The sequence below is a fragment of the Fulmarus glacialis genome, unplaced genomic scaffold (assembly GCF_000690835.1).
Source record: "Fulmarus glacialis isolate BGI_N327 unplaced genomic scaffold, ASM69083v1 scaffold43096, whole genome shotgun sequence".
NCBI classification, from domain to species: domain Eukaryota; kingdom Metazoa; phylum Chordata; class Aves; order Procellariiformes; family Procellariidae; genus Fulmarus; species Fulmarus glacialis.
The window spans coordinates 24028-50563 of NW_009219580.1; the positions used below are offsets into that span (position 1 = coordinate 24028).

A 26536-nucleotide genomic window follows, 5' to 3' on the forward strand; every position below is an offset into this window, starting at 1 on the left:
GGTTGGAAAAGACCCTTAAGATTAGCAAGTCCAACTGGTAACCTAACACTACCAAGTCCACCACTAAACCATGTCCCTAAGCGCCATATCTACTCCTCCAGGCATGGTGACTCAGCCACTTCCCTGGGCAGCCTGTTCCAGTGCTTGATAACCCTTTCAGTGAAGAAATTTTTCCTAATACCCAATCTAAACCTTCCCTGGCGCAACTTGAGGCCATTTCCTCTCGTCCTATCACTTGTTACTTGGGAAAAGAGACCGATACCCACCTCGCTACAGCCTCCTTCCAGGTAGTTGTAGAGAGCGATGAGGTCTCCCCTCAGCCTCCTCTTCTCCAGAATAAACAACCCCAGTTCCCTCAGCTTCTTCTCATAGGACTTGTTCTCTAGCTTCATTGCTCGTCTTTGGCCTCCTCTAAAAAGAGAGCCTTGTTGCATTTTAGTGTGTTGCCAAAGTCACAATCTCAACTGAATGTCAAAGGTTCCTAATAGCCATAGTCATATTCTTCGAAGACTTAGTGTGTTTCACACCTTCCCTTCTGTTTTGTTATTCTTACTTACTTTTAATCTTTTTTTCAATTTTTTTTTTTAGATATCATTTGAGTGCAGGTTGCTGTAGACATATTTAGATAATATTTATGTGTTCTGTTGTGTGCTTTTACGCAAATAACACAGTCATATAGAAAATAAAGATTTATGAAGTAACGTATTGGTGGTCAACTTTTGACCCTCTATCTTTCTTCATCAGAAATACATCCAGATCTCTGAGGTCCAAATGCAGTTGTGATAGAGTGAGTGTGTGGCTGTTAGATCTGTCAGGTGGTTTTACTTCCATCACCAGAATTTTAGAACTTTAGAATTATGAAATTTACTACATTTAGAGAAGATATATTGACTACTTGTAGAGGGCTTTTTTTGGGATGGGGTGGGGGGTGTGGGAAGAATGGTGTAACAGATTTATTCCTGAGCCAAGGACTCCAAATTTAGTCCTACTGCTGGCCATAAACTGGGGGGAAGTGCAGTTTGGGCTGCATCCTGATCCCCCAACTGATCTAGGCCAAGGGGGACTATGGAAGTGCAGTTCCACTCCCTGCCTACCTGCACACCTGCATTTCCAAAGGAAACTAAAGTGTGCAGAGACATGGTACATGTCTGTCTCATCCCCGCAGGCAGCCGAGATAGACCAAATCTGGGAAGTGCTTCTGGTTCCCATAGCTTTGACACAGCCTTTAAGGTTCAAGTAATTTGTTATAAGAAATATCAGCAGACTTCTGTGTTTTATGGAATGCCTTTGTAATAGTATCTAGCAATGATTTCTCTGTAGTCCTTATATCTTTCCTATAACATATGGCAGTGATCTGAGTTTGACAGGATCAGAGTCGTGTTTTCCTTTAATTTTAGGAGTGCTTGCGGTACTGGGTCATTGATCAGAAGCTAAAGCTACATATTTTTTTTTTTTTGAATCATGAATTATAAGACAAGTCTTAAAATTGTTTAAATTTAGCTCTATGCAATTATAAGACAAATATGAAAGGATACTGCAGAATGACTTTTAAGATTAATGGTAACTAGGTGTACTCTCAGAGATGACCTAGCATATGAAGTTGTATTCAAAGCTTATGTTACTCATAATGACCTAACTGTCATCTGAATGGAGGCCTGAAAATCATCAACACGAGTTTTATATTAAATATGACATAAACCAACATCTCTATTACTTCCTTAGCCACCAGCAGGACTGGGCAAACTATATTAAAAATAATGCTCAGACTGTATTCAGAAACATTGCCACTGACTGTGACACCACTGATGAATGATCCACAGCTATTAGACTTACATCATTACCTGGAAATCCCAGTAGTCATGTTAAAATATGTAATACAATTGTAGCTAGCAAAATTCAAAAACATGATTTGAGAGCCTCATAAATGTTTGGTGACTGGTATGCAAAATTATAAACAACAGCCAATTATAGAACTAAACAAGGATTTTTTTTTCCTCCAAATCTCATCATTTTAAAGGAAACATCATTCTTTCTGTAGGCGGCTTCATAATTTTGAACATTTGAGACTGTCAGTACTGAAATACCGCTAACTAGCGTGGACACACCAAGACAGCTTTAAATCTAGTTACAGGTAAAACCCCTTTTTGAATGTGACTGACACACATCAACTGACCAGAGTGTGTAGAATATAGTCAGGAGCCATAGGTGAGCCCTGTTTAAATTCCAGGTGGGGAAACCTAAAGTGTTTAGTTCTTAGTTATCTGAGAATATTGGATCATCTGAATATGTTTTTTTGGTTCAAGTTCTAAAAAAGATATTCCTTTCACAGATGCTCACTTTTGGTGATAGTGCTGCTTCTTTTGAATCATATAATGTGCTCTATGTTTATGGATCTTGTGCTGTATAATGTGCTCTGGATCCATAAACATATAATGTTTATGGATCCTTCTGTTTTTGTGGTTGTGGTCAGATGCTTTGGAAATTTGTAGGAAGTATGGTAAGATTTTGTTTTGTAGTAGATAGAAATCTGCAGAATAGTCCTAATGTTCCTATTGACAATTACTGATTTTACCTTAGCTCAGGTTGCACTGTGGTTTCCTTCAGCAGTCATAGTCAGGGATTCAAATTCCATCAAGACCTGATCTTCATTCCTGCCAAAGAAGGATCTGTTAAAATAGTTTTCTTGATTGGATCCTGGGCTCAGGGCAAAAACATCTGAATATTATTGTTTTGCCACTGCCTCACTGTGTGATTTTGTAAAAGAGAAATAACTTCTCTGTGTCCTGTTTTCCCAAGTGAAAAATCAGATGCATTGTGAAGCTAAATTCATTTTTATAAAGCAAATGGAAACAGATGAAAATGCTGTATTAGTACTTAACATTTAGTTCTATGTTCATTTGTGTTAATATATTAGAATCAGGGGCTTGTGAGTTAAATATTTGCCATTTGGGACAACACACACAAAGACCTTTTCTTCTGAGTCCTGTTTTGATGTTTTAATTTGTTCTATTTCTCATATGGTAGTTTTCTTGATTCTGTAAACTTTAGGTTTAGCACTTGCTGCTTCTTCCTTTGATACAAATCTACCAGTGTGTGTTAAGCATGGACCATAGTTCTGAGGATAGGTACATGCCTGCTAGTTTAGATTATTTAAAATTTAGATTATTTAAAAACAATTTAAAATAACGTGGTGGGATCTGTCTCTCCACTTTACCTGTATCTATGTATTTACTTTATCCTTGTATTAGACTAATACTTTTCAAAATCTCCCAAAGAATAACTTTTCCTATGAAACCTAGATGTTGAATCAGTCATTAAGAGGTATCTTGGAGTCCTCGGCATAGGATTGGTACCAGCCCATCTTCTTAAATTCATTGACTTAGTGCCTGTGTCCTCCTTAGTGCCTGTGTCCTCCCTTTCACTGCCTGTTGTCTCTTACTTTAATTTGTTAAGTTCCTTGTTTTAAATATTGTGTCACTGTTTGAGATTATATAGCTTTAAGCCTTATCTGTTTGATGATGGTATCTTTGACCATGCTCCAAGTAGGCTGAATGCAAGCCAGTTGGGGACCGTGAGCTGCATAACCATTAGTAATAGACTGGTTTCAGTAGTAAGCCCTAGCTTGATCTTACTAATTCCAGTGCAGATATACACAGTTTTTGGTCTGAACCTGATTTCGGACCTGAACCCAAGCTTGCAGGAGCACAAGCTCACCTTTGCTTTTAAAAGAACGTATTTCTATTCAGCAGTAAGCTTAAGAACCCAGTTCTGCAGCATTTCAGATGGTGGATTTGCTGACCAACATACAAAGTCAATGAATTGCTCGATATTTGCAGCAGTTAACAGCAGTCTGTCTTTCTATGTCCATAAAATTAGCACTTCCCATTCATATTTGACTTGGGCTAGCCACATTGCAAGGCATGTTGTAGTACAATGGGAGATTCTACCTGCCCAAAAGCAAGGGAAATTGAATGGCAGAGAAAGAAAGAAATGGTGTTAGGCATCATCATGGATTTAACCAATTGCCAGAACATGGTGAACAATGAGTGGTTGCAATGGCAGCAGCAGCAGTGAATGTGGAATCATGTGGAGGAGAGGAATGAGCTAACTGGGGAAAGACAGGGAGTCTTTGCAATGTAGAAGGTAGTTTCTTGGCCGTGTAGGAAAAGGAGCTACAAAGGGAGCACAAGGCTGGTACCTAAGGGTGAGGAGAAACTGCCACCTTGTCCAGCTCCAAATTTCTGTCCATCTGTCAAAGCTTAATTTTCTCCCTCCCTGGTGCTAGAGCAGACATCATGAACAGTGCCTGGGTTTTGCCAATCTATTAAGTAAAAAACAGATCAATGCTTTCTTAAAGGAGCACCTCTACCATATACTCAAAGCCTCAACATTCTCATATATGCCCAATAGAAAATAATTGCTTATACAAAAGGGTGACAGAGTTCCTTCTTAACTCCAAAAAAGGTTGGCTTTGAGCAGCTGAAGAGGTAGGTGAAAGGGAACCATATATTTGCAGGCAGATCAATCTTGGCAGGCTGCCAACACAATCCAAACCTGTGAGGTAACTTGTTTAACACCCTTCTATGCAAAGGTGTAAACAGCAGGTAGTACATGCATGGCAAAGCATCACCTACTTTTGTGACAGTGCTTCATAAATATTGGAGGAAAGAATGCCTCTCCACGCCAGTATTTGTCGCACATAAATATTTGTAATAGTTGCTATGGCAGTTGAGAGGGTAAAGATGAAAATCAGAAAACAGTGAAAGCTGTCTGAAAACAAAGAAGTGTTTCCAGAGAGAACGCAGTAAGGCTAAGTACTGGTATTTTTATTCTCCTGAATTCTTGTTATAGGTCTTTGATTAAAAAAAATCCCATAAGTGTATCTTTATTATTTAAAGACAAAATAACTTATTATCTTGGTTAATTAGACAGGATGCTAAAAGGTGGCCTTCATTAATTGCGGTTGCTGTTTTTAATACCCATTAATCTATTTGATTGCGCCTGATACTTGAGTGATACGCTTAAATTTTTCAGAATAACTCACAACAGATCAGGAATCTGGGAAAAAAGTACTTAGGCACAGTATTTTAGTTGTGTTGGATGAGATTCACCGCCTCAGTCCTGGAGTAACTCAACGCCTGCAAATGGGATAGGAATAAGATGTTCTGTCTTTAAGAACCACCCCATCACTTTTCTGATGACAACCACTTCATGAATCTCTTTGTTGCCAGCATCCCCATAATGTTTTACAGGGGGAACTCCCACTTTGAGTACTGAAAAATTTGAGCTGGGGGTGTGTGGACTGATCTTCCCATGGCATTGACACTTATTCCTCTCAAGACACTAGTATTTATCATATAGTATGCTTCTCACTTTCAGAATAATAAATCTGGATGTCCTCCAGAAGTGTTACCTTTTGATTTTCAACTTTTACGTATTTTTTCCTACTGTAAATATGAGGCTTTTTCGTTTGCTGTTTCCATGCTACAGTAATTGATTCTTATAGAATAGTACCTTTATTTTTAAAAATTCTAGTTAGAATTTCTGATGTTGTACAACCAACCACTGTTACAATGCCCTGAGTTTTACATAGGGGTGCCTATTCGCACAGTTATGGTTAAGGGCTTGTCACAATTTCCATTATATAGTAAAACATTTTTGTCAGGACTTTAGAACAAGGCTGTAAAAAGTAACTGTGGGCTGCAGTTTTACACAGAAAATCTTTGCCCATGAGAAAGTTATTGTCACAAATGCTGAAAGCATCAGTCAGTTTGCTTAGCTATTTTTAAGTGGAGTGAGTGAAAAATTAAATATAGTAGTTCCATGGTTTAAAACATTTTTTCACGCTCATGTACAGCCACCACAGGTGTAAAACACCCCATGGTCCTGATTCTTAGCTCTGCACATGTCTTTGTATTGCTCCAATATCACAAAAGGAGCTTGAAGCTGCCTAAAATAGCGTAGAATCTCCAGGCACAGCTGAATTTTCAGCTGATGGAGAAAGTCAACATTATATCATACTGCATGGAGGAGGAAGGAATCTTGCCCTTCTCCCTTACCTCCTTGAGCACAGGGAGTGGAGCAGAAATATAAATACATTAGGGACAGAACATCATATGGTTAAGCGTGAGCAATTGATACAGATTCAGACAAGTCCTCTTCTTTGTACAATTGTCTATTCTACGTTTATACTGCACACCATTCTCTCCTTCAGGAACCTCAGTATCTCAGCAATAGGAAAGTGTTTAAGAGCATCTGCCTTTCTTCCACATAGATACACCAAGTATCTAAGCAAGCATTTAGTGCAGAACTTAGTAGCAAGGGGATAATATTTTCTTAACTTGTACTTTGATTTAATTTTACAGAATCAGTGGTCCAAAATGTGTGTGGGGTGGGCATTACAGTATCTTCACCGCTTCTGCAAATATTAAATGATTATGTTTTCAATTTGGCAGGGGTAGTTTCACAAAAAGTGCAGTATTTCAAAACTGAGTAATTTATAAATTTTCACATAAGCCCCTATTTCATGGCAAATCCCCCATTTTTAATCCAAACTAAGTAAATGTGGCAACATATTTGGACATGCCACTGCCCTGTTTGTAAAAACATCTTCTTGCCTTCACTCACAAATCCCAAATGCACAGGTGCAGCATATTTGAAAAATTAGCCTTAAGAGTTTTTCCTAACATTTATTATTACTTGTTAACTTACAGCTCCTGTTATCATGCTGCTTTTGCTTCTCTCTCTTCATGGTATATTATTTACTAATTATATTATTAATTATTATAATATCAGCACCCCCTGTGAAAGACAAGAAGAAATGGCATATGCATATCCTAGCCCTAGGTCCTTGCTATCTAATTACTGATATGACATGACAAGTGAGAACAGCAAACACTGGATGGAGGGAATTAGTTATATTGATACAAAGAATGATGTTGCGTATACTAGAAGGTGACAAATTCAATTGCAGATTGAATGCAGCAAATGGGCCACTAAAGCAGTGATTCCAACACGCATTAAAATCTTTTGCAAAGTATTCTGTATTTCATTAATATCACATATTTTGAGGGACGTGGTTTTGTAAACCTCTCTCCCGTTGTTAAACATATTTCCCTTTTATAAACCACATTGTACTTAAGCTTTTAAAATTCATTGTTTTGCTACATAGGAGCAAGCAAAGTTATTCATTAACAGTGTTCAGCCACACCTTGAACAATGCATCCATCAAATATGAAGTCAGGCTGCCTTTTTTCTCTGTGGTGAATTCCTGTCTGTCATTTCTCCATCTTAAAACAAAACAAAGCATTGCCTGAAATATGAATGGATCATGTCCTATGGCCCTTGTTCAGGCAGGATTTTTTAAAAAACAACAGTTAGGGATGACTGAAGACTGCGGAATTAAATCCTGTGTTTTAAATCAGTATCATGTTTTCTGGATGTTCTAGGTGACACTGTCATGTCAGGAGAAATTTGAAATTATGTGAGTAACATCTCCACTGGCAATAAAGCTCTTACTCTTATGGAAGCATTTTTATGTTAAAAAGATTAGTTCATTACTCTTTGTATTGTTTTGACTTTGAATATGATTAATATAGTAACAATAATTGCTTAGCTGTTAGAACAACAGTTTTTCTGGAAAAAAAAAACAAACCCCACAACATATTGATAGATCTTGTCAGATACCCAACAATAATTATTAGCAATATTTCTCTTGTGCTGGGCTGTTTTGTTCATGGTTTTCCTTTCTGTGGGCCTCTACTTTCCTCATTTGAGTATGAAATGAAATATCAAAGGGTAACAACAATAGCGTTCATGGGAATGTTGATTGTAGTTAGACCTGATGACTGACAATCCCTTACTTCTGGTGTCATTACTTAGGCTGAAAAACTTTCAACTTAAATGTGTTTCACATTTTTTCTATCAATAATATATATGTCAGAATGGGGTTGTTAGCATTTAATTAATTATTTGTGAAGGGTCTTGAAGTCTGCAAGTGGCACATGATTGACACTTACATACCTCCCCAAATTTATAGTAGAGGCTGCTTCTTCATCCCAATTTTTATCTAGATGTTTCATGGATCTTCACGTTACAGCACAAGTGGGACTATGTAGGCCACTGAGGGCTTAAGTCAGGCCTTAAGCACTAATTAATTCAGTTAATAGTCCATGTAATTTAAAAGATTACTCTATTGTTTTAGCTGTATTCCATGCCAATTTTCCATAAGGGTTAATTTTGCCATAAAATGTGGTCAAGAAATCTAAACTGTTTGTGTAAGCCATCAAGAAAGTACTTGCATTTAGCAGTTTTAATTCATTTAAATAATGTAGATTTGGGCATGGCTGGCTGTGGAGCATGGATGTGCTAATAGCTTGTTTAGAAGTATTGTTTCAGTATTTAATATGACCCAGCTAACAATTCAGCTTTAAACACTGGTGAGTGAACTGCTACCACTGATAGAGCTGAGAACAGTTGATTTGATTTCACACACAGAAGATATTTCACTATTAATTTTAGCTCTAGACTTTCAAATGGGGAAAGACATATATGCAGGTTGTGAGGATGGCTGTGAAAACCGGTGCTGTGTTTTAACTGAGATTAAGAATTTTGCTTGCATATGTAAAACAAATGTACTAAAAAAGTAAACTCACTGCCACCAAAACTGAAAACAAGGCACTTCAGAAAATATATGCTGATATATAACTGGCTAGAATTTCCTTCATTTTGCAAAGCCACGAGCCACATGCATCAGCTCACCACAAAGTCATTAGGTCTTTTTAAACTCAGATGAAAAACATTAACAAATACCACAAAAGGCTTTAGTATGGCCCCTTTGTTCATTCACATATGGCAGTTTATAACTCCTGCACCACTTGGGTCGTGTGTTTGTTTAAGCTGCCTCCATCAGGCCAGCCCTGAAAGAACAAAAGACATCTTGAGCGATCCTAAGCAGGAAATGGGCTAATCTAAACATGGCTTGTGACACTATAAGTAGAATAGAAAGGGGAGGGATTGATTAGTCATTAATGTCCAATTGACTCCATATGGATGTTGCAATAATAAGGCCTTTTTCAGTGCAGTAGCGGAGTTATTGAATTAGAGGTTTATGTTTCCTCAGAGCTGACCTTAGGGAATTCCCTTTTGGTTCTTCTTGTTGATGTTTTAAAGAGAATGGAGTCTCTTAACAGGAAAAATAGAAGCCTTATCATAACTGAATGTTGCATGGATGTAGCTAACCTGTGCTACAGTATATTCCCACCTTTTAGTATTTACTGAGCACATTTCAGAACCCTTGCAGGTGAAGTATTTTAGAGCCCATTTAAACATTCCAGTATTTCATGAATCACTCATGTCTCTCAGTTTTCTCCCTCTTTTAATTCACTGACATGCAGCCTATAAGAAATGTTCATCCCTCAAATCTCATCTGAATAATATTTGTTTAGCAATTGGAATGAAAGCAACTTGACAAACAGACACTTCCCTGCAGAATATTTGTGCCACTGTGTGACTACAGGCATCCCTGTGCCGGAGCTAGTCACGTTTCCAAGTGGGTGTTAGTTTTGCCTAGTGATGACAAGACATGCCAGTAATGACAATAGTTCATGAGATACCCATTTATTTTGCCTCTCTTGCTGATAATAAAGAATGAAAAAGTCTTCTGAATGTGGATGGGGATGAAGAATTAAGAGGCAGGCAAGGGGCAAAACAGATAAATGTTACATGAGCACTGCTACAAGTCACTTAGATTACAGTGAGGTAGTAATTTCTGTAACCTTCTCCAAAATTGAACATTGAATTTAATAACTCAAAATAATACTTAAATGATTATTCTTGTATTCTAAACTTCCTGAAACTTCTTTTGTCATTCCATTCTTTCCAGATTTGCATTTTTCTGTTTGATTTGAAATATTGCTATATCTTTCATAAAAGCTGCATTTATCTGTCCACAGGTAAAGAGCAGGAAGGGGGACCGCCAAGCCGATTTTTCATGCTCCCTGTTTTTACGGCATTTCCATGTTTATGAGTAACCCATCTCTAGTAGTAAAAGAGTGACTCCTGTTTGCATGTTCATTAGGTTCTGGTCTCTGCAATGCAAGCTGCTAGCAGTGCTAGTTGTATTACCACAGACAGGACCAGATATTTTGGAGGTCACAATCAGACTTTTCCAAAGTAGACAAAAATGTCATCTCAGCTTAATGAATAACTGATGATAGGAGCTTTACTACTAACGGGTCACTTTTACACTAGGAACCTAGAAAGATTGTCTTTATTTCTATATATCCTATCTTGGAATATGTCTATGGAAGATGGCATGCAGTATATTCTCTAGAGTAGCCAAAGATTCGTTATCTGGGAGGAGTCAAAGGAAATTTATCACTTCAAACATGAATCAATGGCCAGAGTGTGAAGTCATTAAGGAATAACAGTGTGACTGATAAAAATCTGTTTCTTTTTGCTGTCACTTCTTTTCTCTTTCTTTCCTCACCTTTTTCTCAACCTTTTTTTGCTCCTTTCTATCATGTTTATTATTGTTTGCATTCTGGTAACTTGTAAAGGCCCAGTCTGAGGTTTTGTTGTCGTAGATGATGTATAAAATGGAAGGTAAAATCACATCTCGTTAAAGACAATAGGATTAACCCTAATGTGGCCAAGATTTCAGGGAACATGCTAAGAGATGGTGCCTGTCCTAAAATTCTTGTCATTATAAAAGGTGAGAAACTCAGATAAAGAAAGGAATAAATAAATAAACAATTAACAATTTTTACTGTATGTTTCTTAACATTTAATTAATATGAAAATGTTTATCTTTCCTGTTGAAGATCAGGTTCTTTTTTCTTTCTAAAGAACAGGGGTTCTTCTTCCCCTGCACTGTCATTAGAGAGCAATCAGTCTCTTTTGGAACAAAAATATTGTTTGAAATTACTTTAATGAAGCTGTAACATTTTTAGATTCATTCTGTGGTGTTCTTTGACCCAGTATTGTCCCTAGAGTGTAGTCTGGAATCCAGCTTCCACAGAGGAGTTGCCTGCCATATATCCACAAAAAGTGATCATTCTTCTCTAATCTGCTTTTAGTTTTAAATCATCAAAGTCATGACAAGTTGAGCAAATGCAAAGCATCTAGGAAGTGAGGCAGTCCACACGCTCAGAAATTAAAAGCCCCAGCCTTTAAGCCGAAGTGTAGACTTCTTTGCCAACTAAGCCATTAGGGCAGCCAAACTGTACTTCTTTTGCAATAATTTTAATTCTGACCAAGCTTTTAATTCTGAAAATCAAAACCTCCTCCTGTGATTGCAGTATGAACAGTAACTAGCAGATAGAGCACTAGTTACCACAGAGAGACAACTACCAACTTCTCCTCTCTTCTCACTCTTCATTAGTAGTACATTTTTATTTTATCTGTTATTTTGGGTTTATTATTTATTAGGCTTTCCTAAAAACATTTTCAGAAAGAAGTAAAACACCTACTTCTTTGCAGTTGTATATATCTTTTCTTTAAAAATTTCAGGTGTCTCTTTCAGCCTCTGTCAGTACTATAATTATCAAAATAAGAAAAAAAAACATACTTTGTGAAACCTGTTGAAATTGTTTATATAGGGCACAATACTGTCTAATTGACAGGATGAAGTACCTAAGGACAACCAGTTTGAAAGTTTGTTCTTATGTGTTTCAACTTGTAAGAACTCACTGAGCATATGTACTTTTTATATCATTAGCGCCTCATTTCTAAGCTAAAAAGGTACTGAGACTTTCCGGCTCCCCACATAGAATCACATGCTAACAGAAGTATTTTCTTGTAATGCTTTATACGCTGAATATAATTCTGTGGTTCTGAGATAGTTAGAAGAACATGGAGATTATATTACTTTAGTTATTTGCAGAAATTCATTTTGCAGATGCTTTTGTGATGGCCTGTGGGTCAACTTGCAAATATTCCCCCAGAGATTAAGCACAAAGAACATCAACTCTTTGGCTGCTTTTTCAAATCCTTCAAGTATGGACTTGCTTAAAGCAGATACAGCCAGAACTTCTTGGCCTTCTTGGGATGGTTGTAATTTATTACTCTACGTAAGAATTGTTTTCAAACATAACCTTTCTCTGAAAATAGATCATTTATGGTGGGGTTTTTTTTCTTTTTTTTTTTTTTTTTCCATTCTATCTACATTATATCCCGATTAAAAAGCTGGCCTATAATCTTGATACTAGTAAAGGTACTCTTTGCCTGCATTAGGATTGAAAGAAGGGCTAAAGACAATCTCCTTAGCCATAGTGAATAAGTACCTTGGGGAAAGTAAAAGATGGAAAACCATCATATGGATTCAAATATATCTTCTTGCCTTTGCTGTGAGTAGAGTAGCTGAATAACAAATGATAACTTTTGCATCAACAGTAATTTAAATTTTTTAATTTGTCACCAACTTCCTAATTGCCCAAATACTAGTTACAAATTTTATAGCATTATTTTAAGAGATGGAATGACCATTACATGATATATTTGATTTTTCTCAAATTATATAGCCATTTGTCTCAATAGATGTTTCAGTGTTGACTTACTATGCTTGTAACTTACAGTTTCACAATAAATATATCCTCTCTCAAAAGATGGTATCTTTGATATGCATGTTCCAAGCCTTCTGACAACAATGGACAGAGCCTCATTAACCAAACACACCCCTAAATTGGTCCTACATGCAGGTCGCTCAGCAAAACTACTGTTCCTTTTTGCAATAAAAAGCTGACTGCAGCTGCAGCCTCCTGTGAATGCTGAACACCTGTAGCATGGTACTTAGAATAGTATTAAAATAGTTTTGCATCTCACATTTGCCACAAACCTGTCTTCTTTTATGTGTACGCATGTTAGTATACAAATTGCCAAATTGGAGTCAGTTGTAAAGTAATGGCATTGGAGGCATCATAAATTACCATGGTGATCCTCAGGAGAAGACACTGCTGTATACGAATGAGTGTTTTGCTCTCAGGGTAATGTATGTCTTCATCTGGCCCAGTAGTCAGCATATTGCCCTGTGTTGATGGATATAGTCAGCTTGAAACTACACTACATTTCACTGCACAATAAACATGGCTGTCAACACCATATAAAGCAAAATCAATTTATCCTGTATGGTCAGTGCGTTTTAAATGAAATTAATGTACTGTGGACCTGGTGGCAAAAAGGTGGTGTATTAGTTATGCATCCTCTATTTTAGGACTTTTTTCTTGTAAATGTATTTCCTATATAGAATTTTTTAAGTGGTGTACCTAACATATAGTGTTTTCACACTAAATTAGGAAACTTAGGTTTTGCACAATTAAAAACTTGTGAGTCAGTCACTGGAATCAGTAAATCTGCAGTGTTTTACTTAGTGTAAAGAACTAATCTTATATTATTTGGCAAATAAATCCGTGTTGGGAGCTATAATAGTTTACAAAAAAGGAGGCCAATTGCTGTGCTAATTTGTTGTCAAGTACCTTGCTTTTTCAAGGTATTGAATTATATGAAGAGTTTGATGAGGCCTAAGACTAAGTATGTCACACTCCCACTGTGAAGACTTTTTGCCTTTCTTTCATATCTGAGGTATAACCCTAAAAGCATGTTATCATCAGAATTGCAAAAGTTGTTCTGGTAAAAGCATGCCTTATCTAGGTTCAGTTATCTCTTTCTCCTGTATTAACTAGTTCTACACCTCATACTCAGCTCTGTGAACTCTAAACCCTCATGAAGCTTTGTGGTTTGCAATCAAGAAGCAGGGCTGGATGCATTCAAAAAAACAATTGTTAGCATGTACAAGTTGAATTGATGGTGGGTAATGACAGGACACTGGGGTACATTGAAGCACAGCAGGCATGGAGAACCTGGAGTGCTTGTCTCCCATTCTGGAAGCTCCAGGATGCTGTGCGTGTACCTGTTGAAGGCAGACAGTTTTATTACATATATGTGATCGAATGCTCCAAGACACATCTAAAATTCAACTAAAGCAGATGCGACTTTAAAACGTTCAGCTCCAAATATAATTGGATCCATACAACTAGCAGCATGTACCTGGTGTACTATGTAATTTATTTTATGAAATGTTTGGCATGTGCTTCGCTGCTCAAGCAGGAAAGTCATTGTAAATTACTTGTGTGAACAGGTCTACATCTACATGAGTCTGGATTCTCAAGTGTAACTTTTATGTGAGTTTTGGTGAGTGTTCAGAACATGTATGCCATGTTAAAGTCCCAAATGGAAACTTTTTCAAATCTCCATACCTTAACTGGAGAAATACCAGTGCCAATTTGTTTCCTCACTCAGATGTTGATGCCTTCAGCTGGGTGAGCCTGAGCAATTAAAGTCAAATCACTGGATATCCTTTCTCTCTTTGTCTCTCTCTCTCATAGATCTGGCAGCAAAAGAGAGAGAGAAAAAGAGAATGAGGCTAAAATAAACACAGCACTGAAAGCACTTGCGTAATCCACGTAATAATGTTTTGCATCCATCTTGTTTCTTCCTGCCCTGACATTACAGGAAGTAAAGCAATGAATGGCTCTGCAGCTAAACTACAGCAGTATTATTGTTGGCCAACAGGAGGTGCCACTGTGGCCGAAGCTCGAGTCTACCGGGATTCACGGGGCCGAGCCAGTAGCGAACCGCACATCAAACGACCAATGAATGCTTTCATGGTTTGGGCAAAGGATGAGCGTCGAAAAATTCTCCAAGCCTTCCCTGACATGCACAACTCCAACATTAGCAAAATCCTAGGTAAGTGCAAGACAATGAACAAATCATGACTGTGACTGAACCAAAACTGAGGGAAACTTAGAAGGCTCTGCTCTAGTAGTGGCAATTGGCAGAGGTTAGTTATTTTTGGAGCTGTGGAAAGATGAGGTTATTTATATTGGTGACACAGGCTAGTTACTTCCTTCTTGGATATGCAACTTCTCTAATTTTAGGACATATTTTGTTTGGGAGATGTTCACTGAAATTGGAATTACTGAAACTTATACAAATTAAGACTCATGGGTTGTTTTCATTTTCATTCCCTTCCTTTTCCCTTTCTGCCCCTTCCCTAATGCTTTTTCTTTTCAACAGCAGAGTCACAACATGCTTTAAAGACTTAGCAGCGTTCAAAAGGAATGTTTTGTGAAATCTATTGCAAGAGCGTATCCTGATAAAAGGTCTAATTGCAAGATCCCATTAGAAATCACCTGAACTACAAATCACATGAATGCAAAATGGTACTTGCTGGAGTAATTACTGGGAAAAAATTAATAAAGTACAAAATCAAAATCAAAGGTTTATGTCAGACAGCGCAGTGTCAAAGAAAGAAACCTGGCACAGTTCAAAAGGCATGTACATGCATAGCTGCTTGCATGCAAAATGATGTTTGATTCAAAATGTTACAATGTTCAAAAAGCTAAGAAAGCACGAGCATCATAAAATTAAAATATTGCTTAGTTAAAAGACACCATACTTAATATTTAATTTGTATAAATTGGGACGATCAGGGAATATACCATGGATTATATTTTGCCACTGTGCAAATAAATTGGCTCATTTTTGAGAAATTTTGATTTGCTTTTTAAGACCCCTCCAGAGAATTAGAAACATACGTGAGAATGAGTGGTGAAATGTTAAAACCTATATTTGCTTTCTGAGTCTTTGAAGTGAAAGACAGATTCCAAATGTAACTCGTAATAAATAAAAGTAAAAATCAAGTTTCCTCTGTAATCATTTTATTGTAAACTTTGAGTTCAAATACATTCTTACCAAAGTTTGTTGCGTGTTAGTTCAGTCAGAGGCAAGAATACATAGAAATAAACGTTACTTTGTCCTAAAACTTCCAAAATCTTACTTAGTAGTTCTCATATTTTTGTCTACCGTATAAGTAAGCTATATGAATAGCCTTTCAGTTTTGTATAAAACCTGCACTGTTTCAGTGTTGGCAGCTGTAGGGAATCTATATTATTTGTGTGCATTCTGTGAAAAAACTATTAGGAGCATAGTAACTGTATTCATTAAAATGTAAACTTCCAGCATAAATATTCAGAAGTGCCAGCAATTGAGTGTTTGTTAACCATGGAATTAACCTGTCAGGATCTGCTCTGCCACAAATAAGTCTATGTCCATATAATATCTGTGCAACTTTTCCAGGACAATGAGAAAAGAGACTGAAATATTAGAACTGACACAGAGTATTGCTGGCTACGGATAATATTTATACAACTTTTCCATTTGTTGATGTATGAAAAATCTTGGTAAAAGAATAGCTTCCACCCACATTTACCACAGCTGTAATCGTTTTATTCATCTAAAAGACACCAAAAAGCTATTTTCTGCATTTCGTATCCCCTGGAAAAAAAAAAAATCCCTTCTCTACTCAAGTGTTTAGATAGCTCTTTATAAACAATACAAGAGATCTGAATACTTTTTGCTCTTCCTGTGTACACTGTGTTAATTTCTTAACTTTTTTATTGGTGCAGCTTTCAATGAGAGTTTACAGTACCTGAAGTGGTGTATATAATTACAATGTGCTTTCTGTTTTTCTTTTTTTTTAAATATAAGCTTGTTGAATGTAACTTTCTCAGTGCAGTTCTGTGCATTTATTACATCTGGCCGGAAGATAATATGCATAATAGGATTTAAAATATGGTAAGGTGCCAATATTATGCCAAGCTTATATCAGAAGATTAGTAAATTTAAGATACCCAGACAGCATAATTTTGTTGAATCTATAAGGTTTTGATAATTTTTTCCTGCTTATACCTTACATAGCAAGGTATTAATATCTATTAGTAGGTGTGTATAAACCAAATCTTCATAAAACTATCAAAGAAGCATGTATCCCTAGGCAATGTGTTAAGCTTTTAACAGTAAAAGTATGATTGTAGACCTTACTTAACCATAATACTGTGCTATTGTGGTATTACAAAGGTATAGAATTATTCACAGATAATGCTCATATTGTAAAAAATTAAATAGTCTGTTTTGCAGCATGAGGCTGAGCTTTTGAGAAGTAACTATTGATTTTAAGTGCACCTATTTAATAGAGATTTACATATGATTGGTCTACAGCAATATCTGAAAGTCAAGGTTCTTTTAAGGTGTCTCAGGTTGTGCATCCCAATATATGTGCTGGCTGATGTAAATTCAAATCAGTTTATTTAATTAACTTATTTAAAATCTGTTTATTATGGCAAGAAGGCGTGTTGAAATGTGTATGTGTAAAGCTAAACCTGCTTTACTTGAGCACTCACTGATGTTTTGTGTTAATAGGATCTCGCTGGAAGTCCATGTCAAATCAAGAGAAACAACCTTACTATGAAGAGCAGGCACGGCTAAGTAAAATCCACCTAGAAAAGTATCCTAATTACAAATACAAACCTCGACCAAAACGTACCTGCATTGTTGATGGAAAGAAATTGCGTATTGGTGAATACAAACAACTGATGAGGTCTCGAAGACAGGAGATGAGGCAGTTTTTTACCGTAGGGTGAGTACTATTGTTGTAATTGTTTTCAAAGACAGAGCATGCTGTTTGAAAACAAATAGACTTATCTGTTTAAGTCACTGACTAATGTCATTTAGAAGGTAAGGATTTGTACCTGTAAAACCTTATTAAAAACATAAGATATATCATAGAATATGCAGCTATCAGCTTGCCACTGAATGCTGATAGAGACTGATTGTGGAATTCTTTAAAGTCAAAAGAAGTTGTTTCCCATTAGCCTGAAAGGTTTGAATCATGTCTTTCGTGAGTTATTAGTAAGGTAATCCATTCTGAGTTAGTAATGACTCCAATAATTAAGACAAGAACAAAGAGAAAAACACAAAAGATTATTCCAGTGTAGAATAAGGAGTCAGGATAGGGGATATAGGGAAAAGGGACAGAAATAATAGCAGTTACATTAGGAACACACATGACTGAATGATATCACAGCATGAGGCTATAAGGAATTTTGTGGGGAAAAAAAAACTAAAAAAAAAAAAATTAGGAAGAGTCTTTCAAGTAGTGCGTAGATAGACTAGGTAGGAATATATGGCTCAAAAACATCCTGGCACCCTTTTAAAAATATTGTGTGTTTTTTAACAGTATTTCCTCTAGTCTTCAGCAGAGAAAGCAGCACTATGAAAGATCTACAGGCTAAAGATAACAAAAGTCCAGTGAAACAACTGCACCATAGCTGATTTCTCTTTCCTGTTTTTTTATGAATTAATCTGTGATGCTCAGTGCTCTCACACAATGTTTCTGGTGGTTTACAAAGAGTCTAAAAGCTATCTCCAGTGCCAGCCTTTCCAAATTCACAATGTTCTGCTTATTTCTCTAATCACAATAGTCTCCTTTTGTTGGGTACTTCACTAGTAGATAATTGACCTTGACTCGATTATGTGCCCTCATTTTTGGCTTGGGATGCAGAACTCCTGTTGCAGTCAATTATCTTGTGGTACAGCAACAATGTGGGCTCTTTCTTCAATCAGTAAATAGAAGTGTTTCTGATATCTTGAAATAACCTTCCAGTCTATAGTTTTGACATTGTTTTTTATTCTTCACTATAAGGGAAATTGTTTACTAATAGACTTCCATTAAAATTGTACATAGAACTCTAAATAGAAATCTGAATTTATACAGCACATTACAAATTATATTCAGACTGAGGGAATGAAACTCTAGCTTATGTCTTCCAAAGCAGATTGACAGACCAAATCACATCTAGACAAGAAATGCAAAAGAAATGCCAAAACAGCAGTCTGAACAATTTAAGAATTGTTTGCTAATTCAAAACAGTATTAAGCAGTAGCATTTTACACATTGGAAGTGGTGGCTAAATATGGAGGTGAATATGGAGGATGGATTTAAGAAACTCCTAAAAGTGCCTACTTAAAGAGTGATATTGTGATCTAAAAAAAAAAACCTAAAACTATTCAAAGCTAAGCTGCTGGTGCAACCTAAATGTAACATCTTTCTCATATATTAAACAGTATGATCACAAAGACCTTGAAAATGTCATCATTTTCTTGAAAGGATCGGTTCTATTTCATATTTATGCTAAGTCCACTTCACACTGCTCTATCCACGTTGAAGAAGTTTTAAAGTAAGAGTAAATTAACTTTGTGCACTTATATAATGATGCAGTGGACTTTACCGGAAACAACGACTTCTAGTTATGCAAGTGATGAAAAAGGGGGTATGAAGTCTAATGGATGCATTCAATAAAGGTGAAATTAGATCCATGTTGCAGCTCAATATGAATATACATTTTGATACTGAGGAAACACAGGCTGTGATTTTAAAAAATTATTTCATGCTTTTCTGTGAATTCCCACTGTTGCCCCAAATTCCCTTTTTCCCTAAAGAAAAAATTAAAACAAAATTCTTGGAAAAGACCAAGCAAAAAAGGTGAAAAAACCAGACCAGGGCAGCTTTTTTGAACTGAAACATAAAACATGGCATCGTTTATTTCAGCAGAATAGTTTACTGAGTAATAAAAAGCAACATTTCATCCAAATCAGATTATAATTAAGTGAAACACAGGAATTTAGCCCATCAACTTCTTAAACTTACTCTTCCTTGTGTTTAATGTAAATATCACATAAAGCATCAGCTGGAACAGTTTTCCTAACTGACCTCGTACACCCATCACTTTTCCACTGTTTTTATGGAACAAACAGCATAAACCGTCCTTCAGAACTGTAGATGTGGGAGTTGAGATGCAGTTTCCTTTTCAGAATTAAAAAGGAGACAAATGTGGTTTTTAGGATTGAATATACGTTTAACAGTAAATATTTCAGTGTAAGATAGAGAACAAAAGTACAAAATAGACTCCAATGAAATGTGCCAAGTGCTTCATACTGCTCGAAGTCCTGCTGGTTTTCATTTTTTTTTAAAGAACATACCAATTAAGTTGGGAATGGGTATGCCAAAATGGCAAAAAAATATCATCACAGAATAAACAGATAAATACGAGATGTGTGAAGAGAAGGATAGACTTTCAAAACAGGTGGCTAGAGGAAAGTATAAATAGCAAGAAAAATTATATTCTTTCGTATTTGTGTTTGGTATTCTCTTATACCAATCTACGTTTATGGCTTAAGCAATCCAGTAAGGGCTAGTTCCTATCAGATCCCCTTGGGTGAGCCATTGGCTAGCATAGAATAATCCTGCCATGTGTACAACTAAAACACGCCCCACCACAAACACAGAAAGAGTTTTACACTGCTTGAACTTTTAAGATGCAAAAAGCTCATGCTGCTTATTTCAGTGAGCCACATTCTTTGATGAACATTGGTAAGATGCACAAAAGTTGTTTAGAGAATCTCAATATACAAACGAGGCTTTAAAATAAGATAGAGAAATAAGCTAATGAATGGCCAGGTTCTGTTCTGATTTTTGAAGAAAAGCTTCCAAAGAATTGAATGAGAGTGAAGATTTCTTGGAATAAATTGGGCAGGAAATTCATGTTTTGAGATAAATGTTATATATGTGATAGACCAGCACAAAAAATCTAGGAACTGGCAGGTATTTTAAAGAACCGTGTAGAACTTAAGATGTGCGTAGGCCTTCTATTGCATCCCTACATGAATGAATTTTGTTCCAAATGAGGCAGATAATATACAGAAATAAGTCATGTTTAATGCAGAGTATATTAAAATTTTGCTGTTTTTAATCTAGCGGAAGCTGAATCTGAAGCCAGCTATGTCTTCAAAATAATTGAGTTATTTTTAATAATAAAATTATTAATGGGAAGTTGTGAATGATAACTTCAGCGTAAGTTAATCCCTGAACAGACTTCTAGTGATTTAAAATTTATCTTCCATAATACTTTTTTGTAATGCATAAATAAATGTGAGCTAACAAATGGATCATATATAAGCCATAAATTCAGACATTTTAAGTTAAGAGTCTGTCTTTTGTTGCCCTGTCTTACAAAAATAATTCAATTCTCAGTCATTTTTAGTCTAATACAGTCTAAATACAAGTATATGATATATACATTTCTCTGCAAAATGATGTAAGCAGTAACTTTTTTGTGTGTTTTACCAGTGTAAGATGTTTAGAATAAAGCCTTTATAGTGTTTATAACTACTGTACACACATAGTCTGAATGTTGTTAGACTACGGTTTTGAATAAGGCTGTAATGTTATACTCCTGTAGCTTGAACTTAAAGTAAGTACACAATGGGTGCTTTTGTGAGATTTACTGTTATTTCATTCCTTATGGGAATGTAAGTTTCAGGGGTGTGTAGCATATAAGCATTTTCCTTAATGCAATCGATTTTGCTTCATTCATTTAAAGAGCTGTCAGAAAATAGTTGGGAAGGGATCAGAAAACAATGGTAATTTGCCAATTTAAATGTTTGGCTAGTTTTGCAAAAGTCAAAAGTGGAACATTCTCCAGGAAAATCCTAAGAATATTAATGCCACAGACTTGTGAGCAGGTCAATTGGTCTAAGAATTTTCATGTTACCTCCTTTTTTATATTTACCTAAATATTTTGGGCCAAATCTTTGGCCCAAGACCGGACAGACACGTTAGCAATGCTGACAGAGCAGAGAGGCAAGCGACCTGTAGTAACTGGCCACACAAGGATTTCTTTGGCAAAGAGGAGACGGTGGAGACAGGAGTGGTTTGAAGCCAGGGTACGTAGCCATGCACCACCGTTCCTCACAGATCTGAAGAGATAGGAAAATTAATGCTGGGTTCTGGAAATCTTAACCAGGCAGCAAACATCCTTGCTTTAACCATGTGCAACTGAGGTGAATTGTAACCTGTAGCTTGCAGTAAAGTATGTTTTTATCTCCTCACTCCAGGGTCCTATGACAGGCAAAACTCTAGTGAGAAACAAGGATTAAACATGGAATTTAATGTTATAAAAAAATACCATTAACATTAACATGAATGCCTTTAAGAACTACAAATAAAAGAAAACATAGAGTCACAGGTTAGAAACTCCAACTCTTCCTTTCAGAGAGTGGTTAGAATTTAAATAAATGCTCTGATTTCTTCCCCCCTCCCCATCCTATAAAATTTAATTACTTAGAAAATGATAACACTCATCTCCAGTAACATATGCCATCCATATAGTTTGTGATATCTTAAAATAAGGGTTTCTGGGATGTAATGCCAGAATTTGTAATGCCAGAACTTGAGCAGAATTTACAGTGACAACCTGATCAGCTCTAAATAATAACAGGACTCAAGTGAGAGGCAGGTGTCCAGTTACTGGGGGTGTGTGGGTGCCCATGTTTAAATGCTAGCAAATTTTTGCTAGCAAATGCGTAGCAATTTGAGACACTTCCCATTTAGGTGGTACAGTTACCACAGAGAGATATAGGTAATTTAAAGCTCACAGTTATTACCCATCCAGCAGCAGGCATGCACACCACGTCTGATTTTTGTTTAACATGTAAAAAAGAACTGCATTTATGAATGACAAAATCAGTAGACCTTTAACTTTCCTGTTACACTGATCAAGTTCTTTGCCAGTGAGATTCATTGTATAGTTTGCCATGCATTTGCTGCATTCTCAGGTAAAAGGTATCTGTAAATTCTGCTTCATTATGCTCAGATGACCTGCTCCCTTTATACTTTGAAAGGGGTGCTACTTTGACAAATATACCCTGTCCCATTGAAATGTGGATATGCAAAAGGGTTTTGCTGACCTGATAAACATTTGAAAGAATATCTGAATTTCTTAATTTAGTCTGTCCTTTAGGGCTTAACACTGACAACCATCATTTTATCAAGACACCTCACAGCCCTATCCTAAACAGATTTTTTTCCTTCTCGCTGCTTGTAAAAAGGCAATTTGCTTCTAAAAAAAAAACAAACTTTTTTTTGGGGGGGAAAGGTAGGGGTGGAGATTAGGGTTCTGATCCTTAGTGTCATCTATAACACAAGAGCAGCTTGCACTCAATCATTCTTTGAGTATATTCTACAACTCTTATTAGAAGAGTTGTAAAAACAACTTTTCTCAAAACCTCTTCTGGCATTAATATTACGGTATTCTTTGATGAACGACTGGGGATGCTTTGTTTTGTGAATTTATTTATTCTAAGAAATATCAGAAAAAGATTAGTACCAGCAGTTGTTAGATGGGCAGATTAGAGAGAATTAAGTGTGTATGGCATGGTGACAACTATGTAGAATTTTGCTGTGAACATGTGTGGGTTTCTTTTTCCTTTGCTTTGTGGAAGCAGTCATTAATGTGAACATTTTCTGTGCCTAAAAGTTGTGGAGGAGGTACATGTGGGTTTTTAACTGTAATAGTTTATACTCCTGACAACATGCAATCCTAAAACAGAAATGTTCCCATGTGAGGTAGGTGTTCAATTTTATGGATAAAGTATTGAAAGATGTTTGCAGAAAATCACTTGCAAGCCAATACATTGGCTGAAAATTGTTTTCACAGAACATTTATCAGACCATTTAAAAAGTGAAAATTTAGTGAAAAATCCCTAGCTGTTTGTAAATCATCTGCAAATCATCATTTGCAAACAGGAGTATAATGACTGTGTCAAATGAATTACTGCGATGTTTTTGCTCGCTGCTAGCCAGGTGTACCATACTTATACAACAGATGTTTGAATTTCTCAAGCTGTGCAGAGGCTTTAAGAGTCGGGCTAGCAGCACCAGCAATGACAGTACTACAAGCTATTTTAATATTATCTTACAAAGAGTGTTCATGATTTGGGTGTCTGTATAGGCTCCCAGACTTGAAGGACTTCAGTTTCCCAGTAACTCTGTAGTGTGACATTTATCAAAATTAGAATTTGATCAATGAACAATAAAGACTCAGCATTTAGGGTCTTGTAAATAAGCTTTAGATTATTTTGTGTATTGATTTAACCAATGATTAAGGATTTGTGAGAGACTGGCTTATGGAATGTCCTTTTGAATTTTAGCATAGAATGACACAGTGGTCAAGAAGTTATAGATTCGTTAGACTATTCAAACACATCTGACACTGTCTCTCCTGTTAAAATTATATAATAGTTCTCTAATACTTGGTCAATATTGCTCTAAAGAAGGTTGGGAATACATATGATTCTTTAAATACAATTATGCAAATAGGCATGTATGTTCAATAACTAGTCAATACTAAAACAGCATCTTCCAGAGCACTTAGGTATTTCTGGTACTGGACTATATTAATTCAGTGTTACATCTAAAGTACGATGGAGATTCTCTTCCTTCAGACGAATGACATTCCTTCTTTTTCTCTTAGCTTTACTAAAGGTAATGATCCAGAAATAATATGAGAATATTTGTATGAGTATTTAATATAGAAAGTATGTTATTAGTTAATTAACCCAAATGTAAGAAGTAGATTTAATTAATTTGTAGCCAATAAGAGCTTGACCATGGAATGGGTTCAGCAACCTGACCTTTACTCAGCAAAGCATTTGAATATATATACATCACTGTAAGAAGAGACGTTGCATTACTTAGTACAACTAAGCTTGTGTTGAATTGCTTGACTGGCAGTGATATAAGCCTATTTTTGTTGAAGTGGGGTATTGCTCCAGTATGTTTAAAATCACACACACATGAAAAAGACATTACATAGTGCAAAGTTAGGTATCGGAATGTAAGGTCTGCCAAAAGTAGAGGTAGTGCACCCTTAATTGAGTCTTCCCATGTATTTGCATTGTCAAAATAAATCAGATCTGACATTGGGTCCTGTAGACTGTCTGTTACCATAGAAAGAAGAACATTTGTTCTTGTTTTTTAAAGTACTTTGCTTCAAAAACTCAGTCTTACACATGAAATCCTGAAAAATAAATGGCATTCTGATCATGGATTTAAATAAAAATCAAAAGTCAGCAATAAAAAGTACTTCTAATTGATGTAGGAGTCTACCTAGCACTTAAATAGTAAATTTCATACTTAGACAATGTTACTTAGTCACCTGTCTGCTATTTTAGGTACTTACAGGTAATCTTGAGGTCCCCTCATTAGCAGAAGCTCTTACCAGGAGTTCGGAGGGTTTAGATTTTGGATACATGATGTCTACAGTAGCAGTTAGGCATCACACCGGTGCCTGAAGCCTTTTGATGCTTCTGCTAGTTTGCAGTATGGTTTAAACAAACACATAAAATACATAAAAGAATCAACGTCTGGTAGTTACTAAAGAGTTTACTCTCCAGTTGTCCTTTGGAGGAGCTAAGATGAACCAATACCGTACGGGACCAGATTGTGAACCCCAGAGGAATGCATGCAGCCTTTCTAGGAAACCACCTGCTTTTCTTTCATTTGGACTTGCAGAAGGCCTTCCCTCCTCTGAACACAGGAAATCACATTCCCCTCTTGTTTTGCCTTCCAGACAACAGCCTCAAATTCCAATCACCACGGGAACGGGGGTTGTCTATCCTGGTGCTATTACCATGGCGACTACCACGCCATCACCTCAGATGACATCAGATTGCTCGAGCACCTCTGCCAGCCCTGAGCCCAGCATCCCCGTCATTCAGAGCACTTACGGTATGAAGACGGACAGCGGAAGCCTTGCTGGAAATGAAATGATAAATGGAGAGGATGAAATAGAAATGTACGAGGACTATGAGGATGATCCCAAATCAGACTATAGTAGTGAAAACGAAGCCCATGAGGCAGTCAGTGCCAACTGAGGAGTGTTCACAGAATTAAAGTACTCGACTCATTTGGGGTTTTTTGGGTTTTTTTTGAACAAAAGTTCTTAAAGAGCCTGCATGCATGTGTGGCTCCTACAGTTACATCAGCAGAATGGTCTTAAATGTTTCTTAATGTGTGAGACAGATTGTTTCCCTAATTTTTCATGAACTTGGGTTTTTCGTTTTTGTTTTTTTTTTTTTAATTTAGATGAAGACATATATTAAATATCAGACATCAGGACTTGAAAACTTATATGAATCAATAGCTGTCTTACAAGTCTTACCTTTTGTCTTTTTCCTTTTGGATGCTGATAAAGGTTTAAGTTACTATTTTAGATGGGGGTTATACATTCTCACTCAGGTATGCTGTGCCAGCCTACAGGTTGTGAATGTGTTTTTATTCTGGATTGTTTTAGAAAACAAAAACTGCAGATTTCATATTGTGAAACAGAACAAGTCCGCAAGTGTGCACATGTGTGCATCATAGCTCGTCTTTAAAAAATAGTCTCTGAATTCCATTTTTTTCCATATGTGTAGCTGAACTTCTGATGTGCCAAACTTTTCATAACTTTTGAATCTTAACATTTAAAAAAAAGTCTTAAAGGAGACACTGTAAAGTCTTAGACAATCCTTTGGCATCTTAAAAAAAATTATATATAAAACTGATTTTTTCCAGAATATGGTAAAGTACTCAGGAATCTGGAGACAGGATATTCTTAAGTAGTGAACATCGTTGCCATAGTGCATGTGCCCAATTGCTTTTGCCTCTTGATGTGCCATTAGTGTGAAATTTTAAGTAAGCACAAAAGAGCGATCACCAGCTATGGACAGGCCTGTCTTAGCAGTGTGAGGCCACCTCTGATTACATTCTCTACCCCTTCGCTTTTAACCCTTGCATTCAGTCTTAACACATTTTCTCTTAAAT

General features: G+C 36.4%; 1 protein-coding gene across 1 annotated transcript in view; it reads left to right on the forward strand.

Annotated features, from left to right (window-relative positions):
* LOC104078689 (transcription factor SOX-6) overlaps window positions 1-25608 on the forward strand; it is a gene marked incomplete at its 5' end in the record, with an annotated part of 28546 nt that extends 2938 nt beyond the window's left edge. Inside the window, 3 exons of the mRNA XM_009580424.1 lie at window positions 14509-14742; window positions 17257-17473; window positions 25305-25608. Of these exons, the coding sequence (XP_009578719.1) occupies window positions 14509-14742; window positions 17257-17473; window positions 25305-25608 (755 nt within the window). The remainder of the gene's footprint in view (window positions 1-14508; window positions 14743-17256; window positions 17474-25304) is intronic.
* Between the last annotated feature and the right edge of the window lie 928 nt (window positions 25609-26536).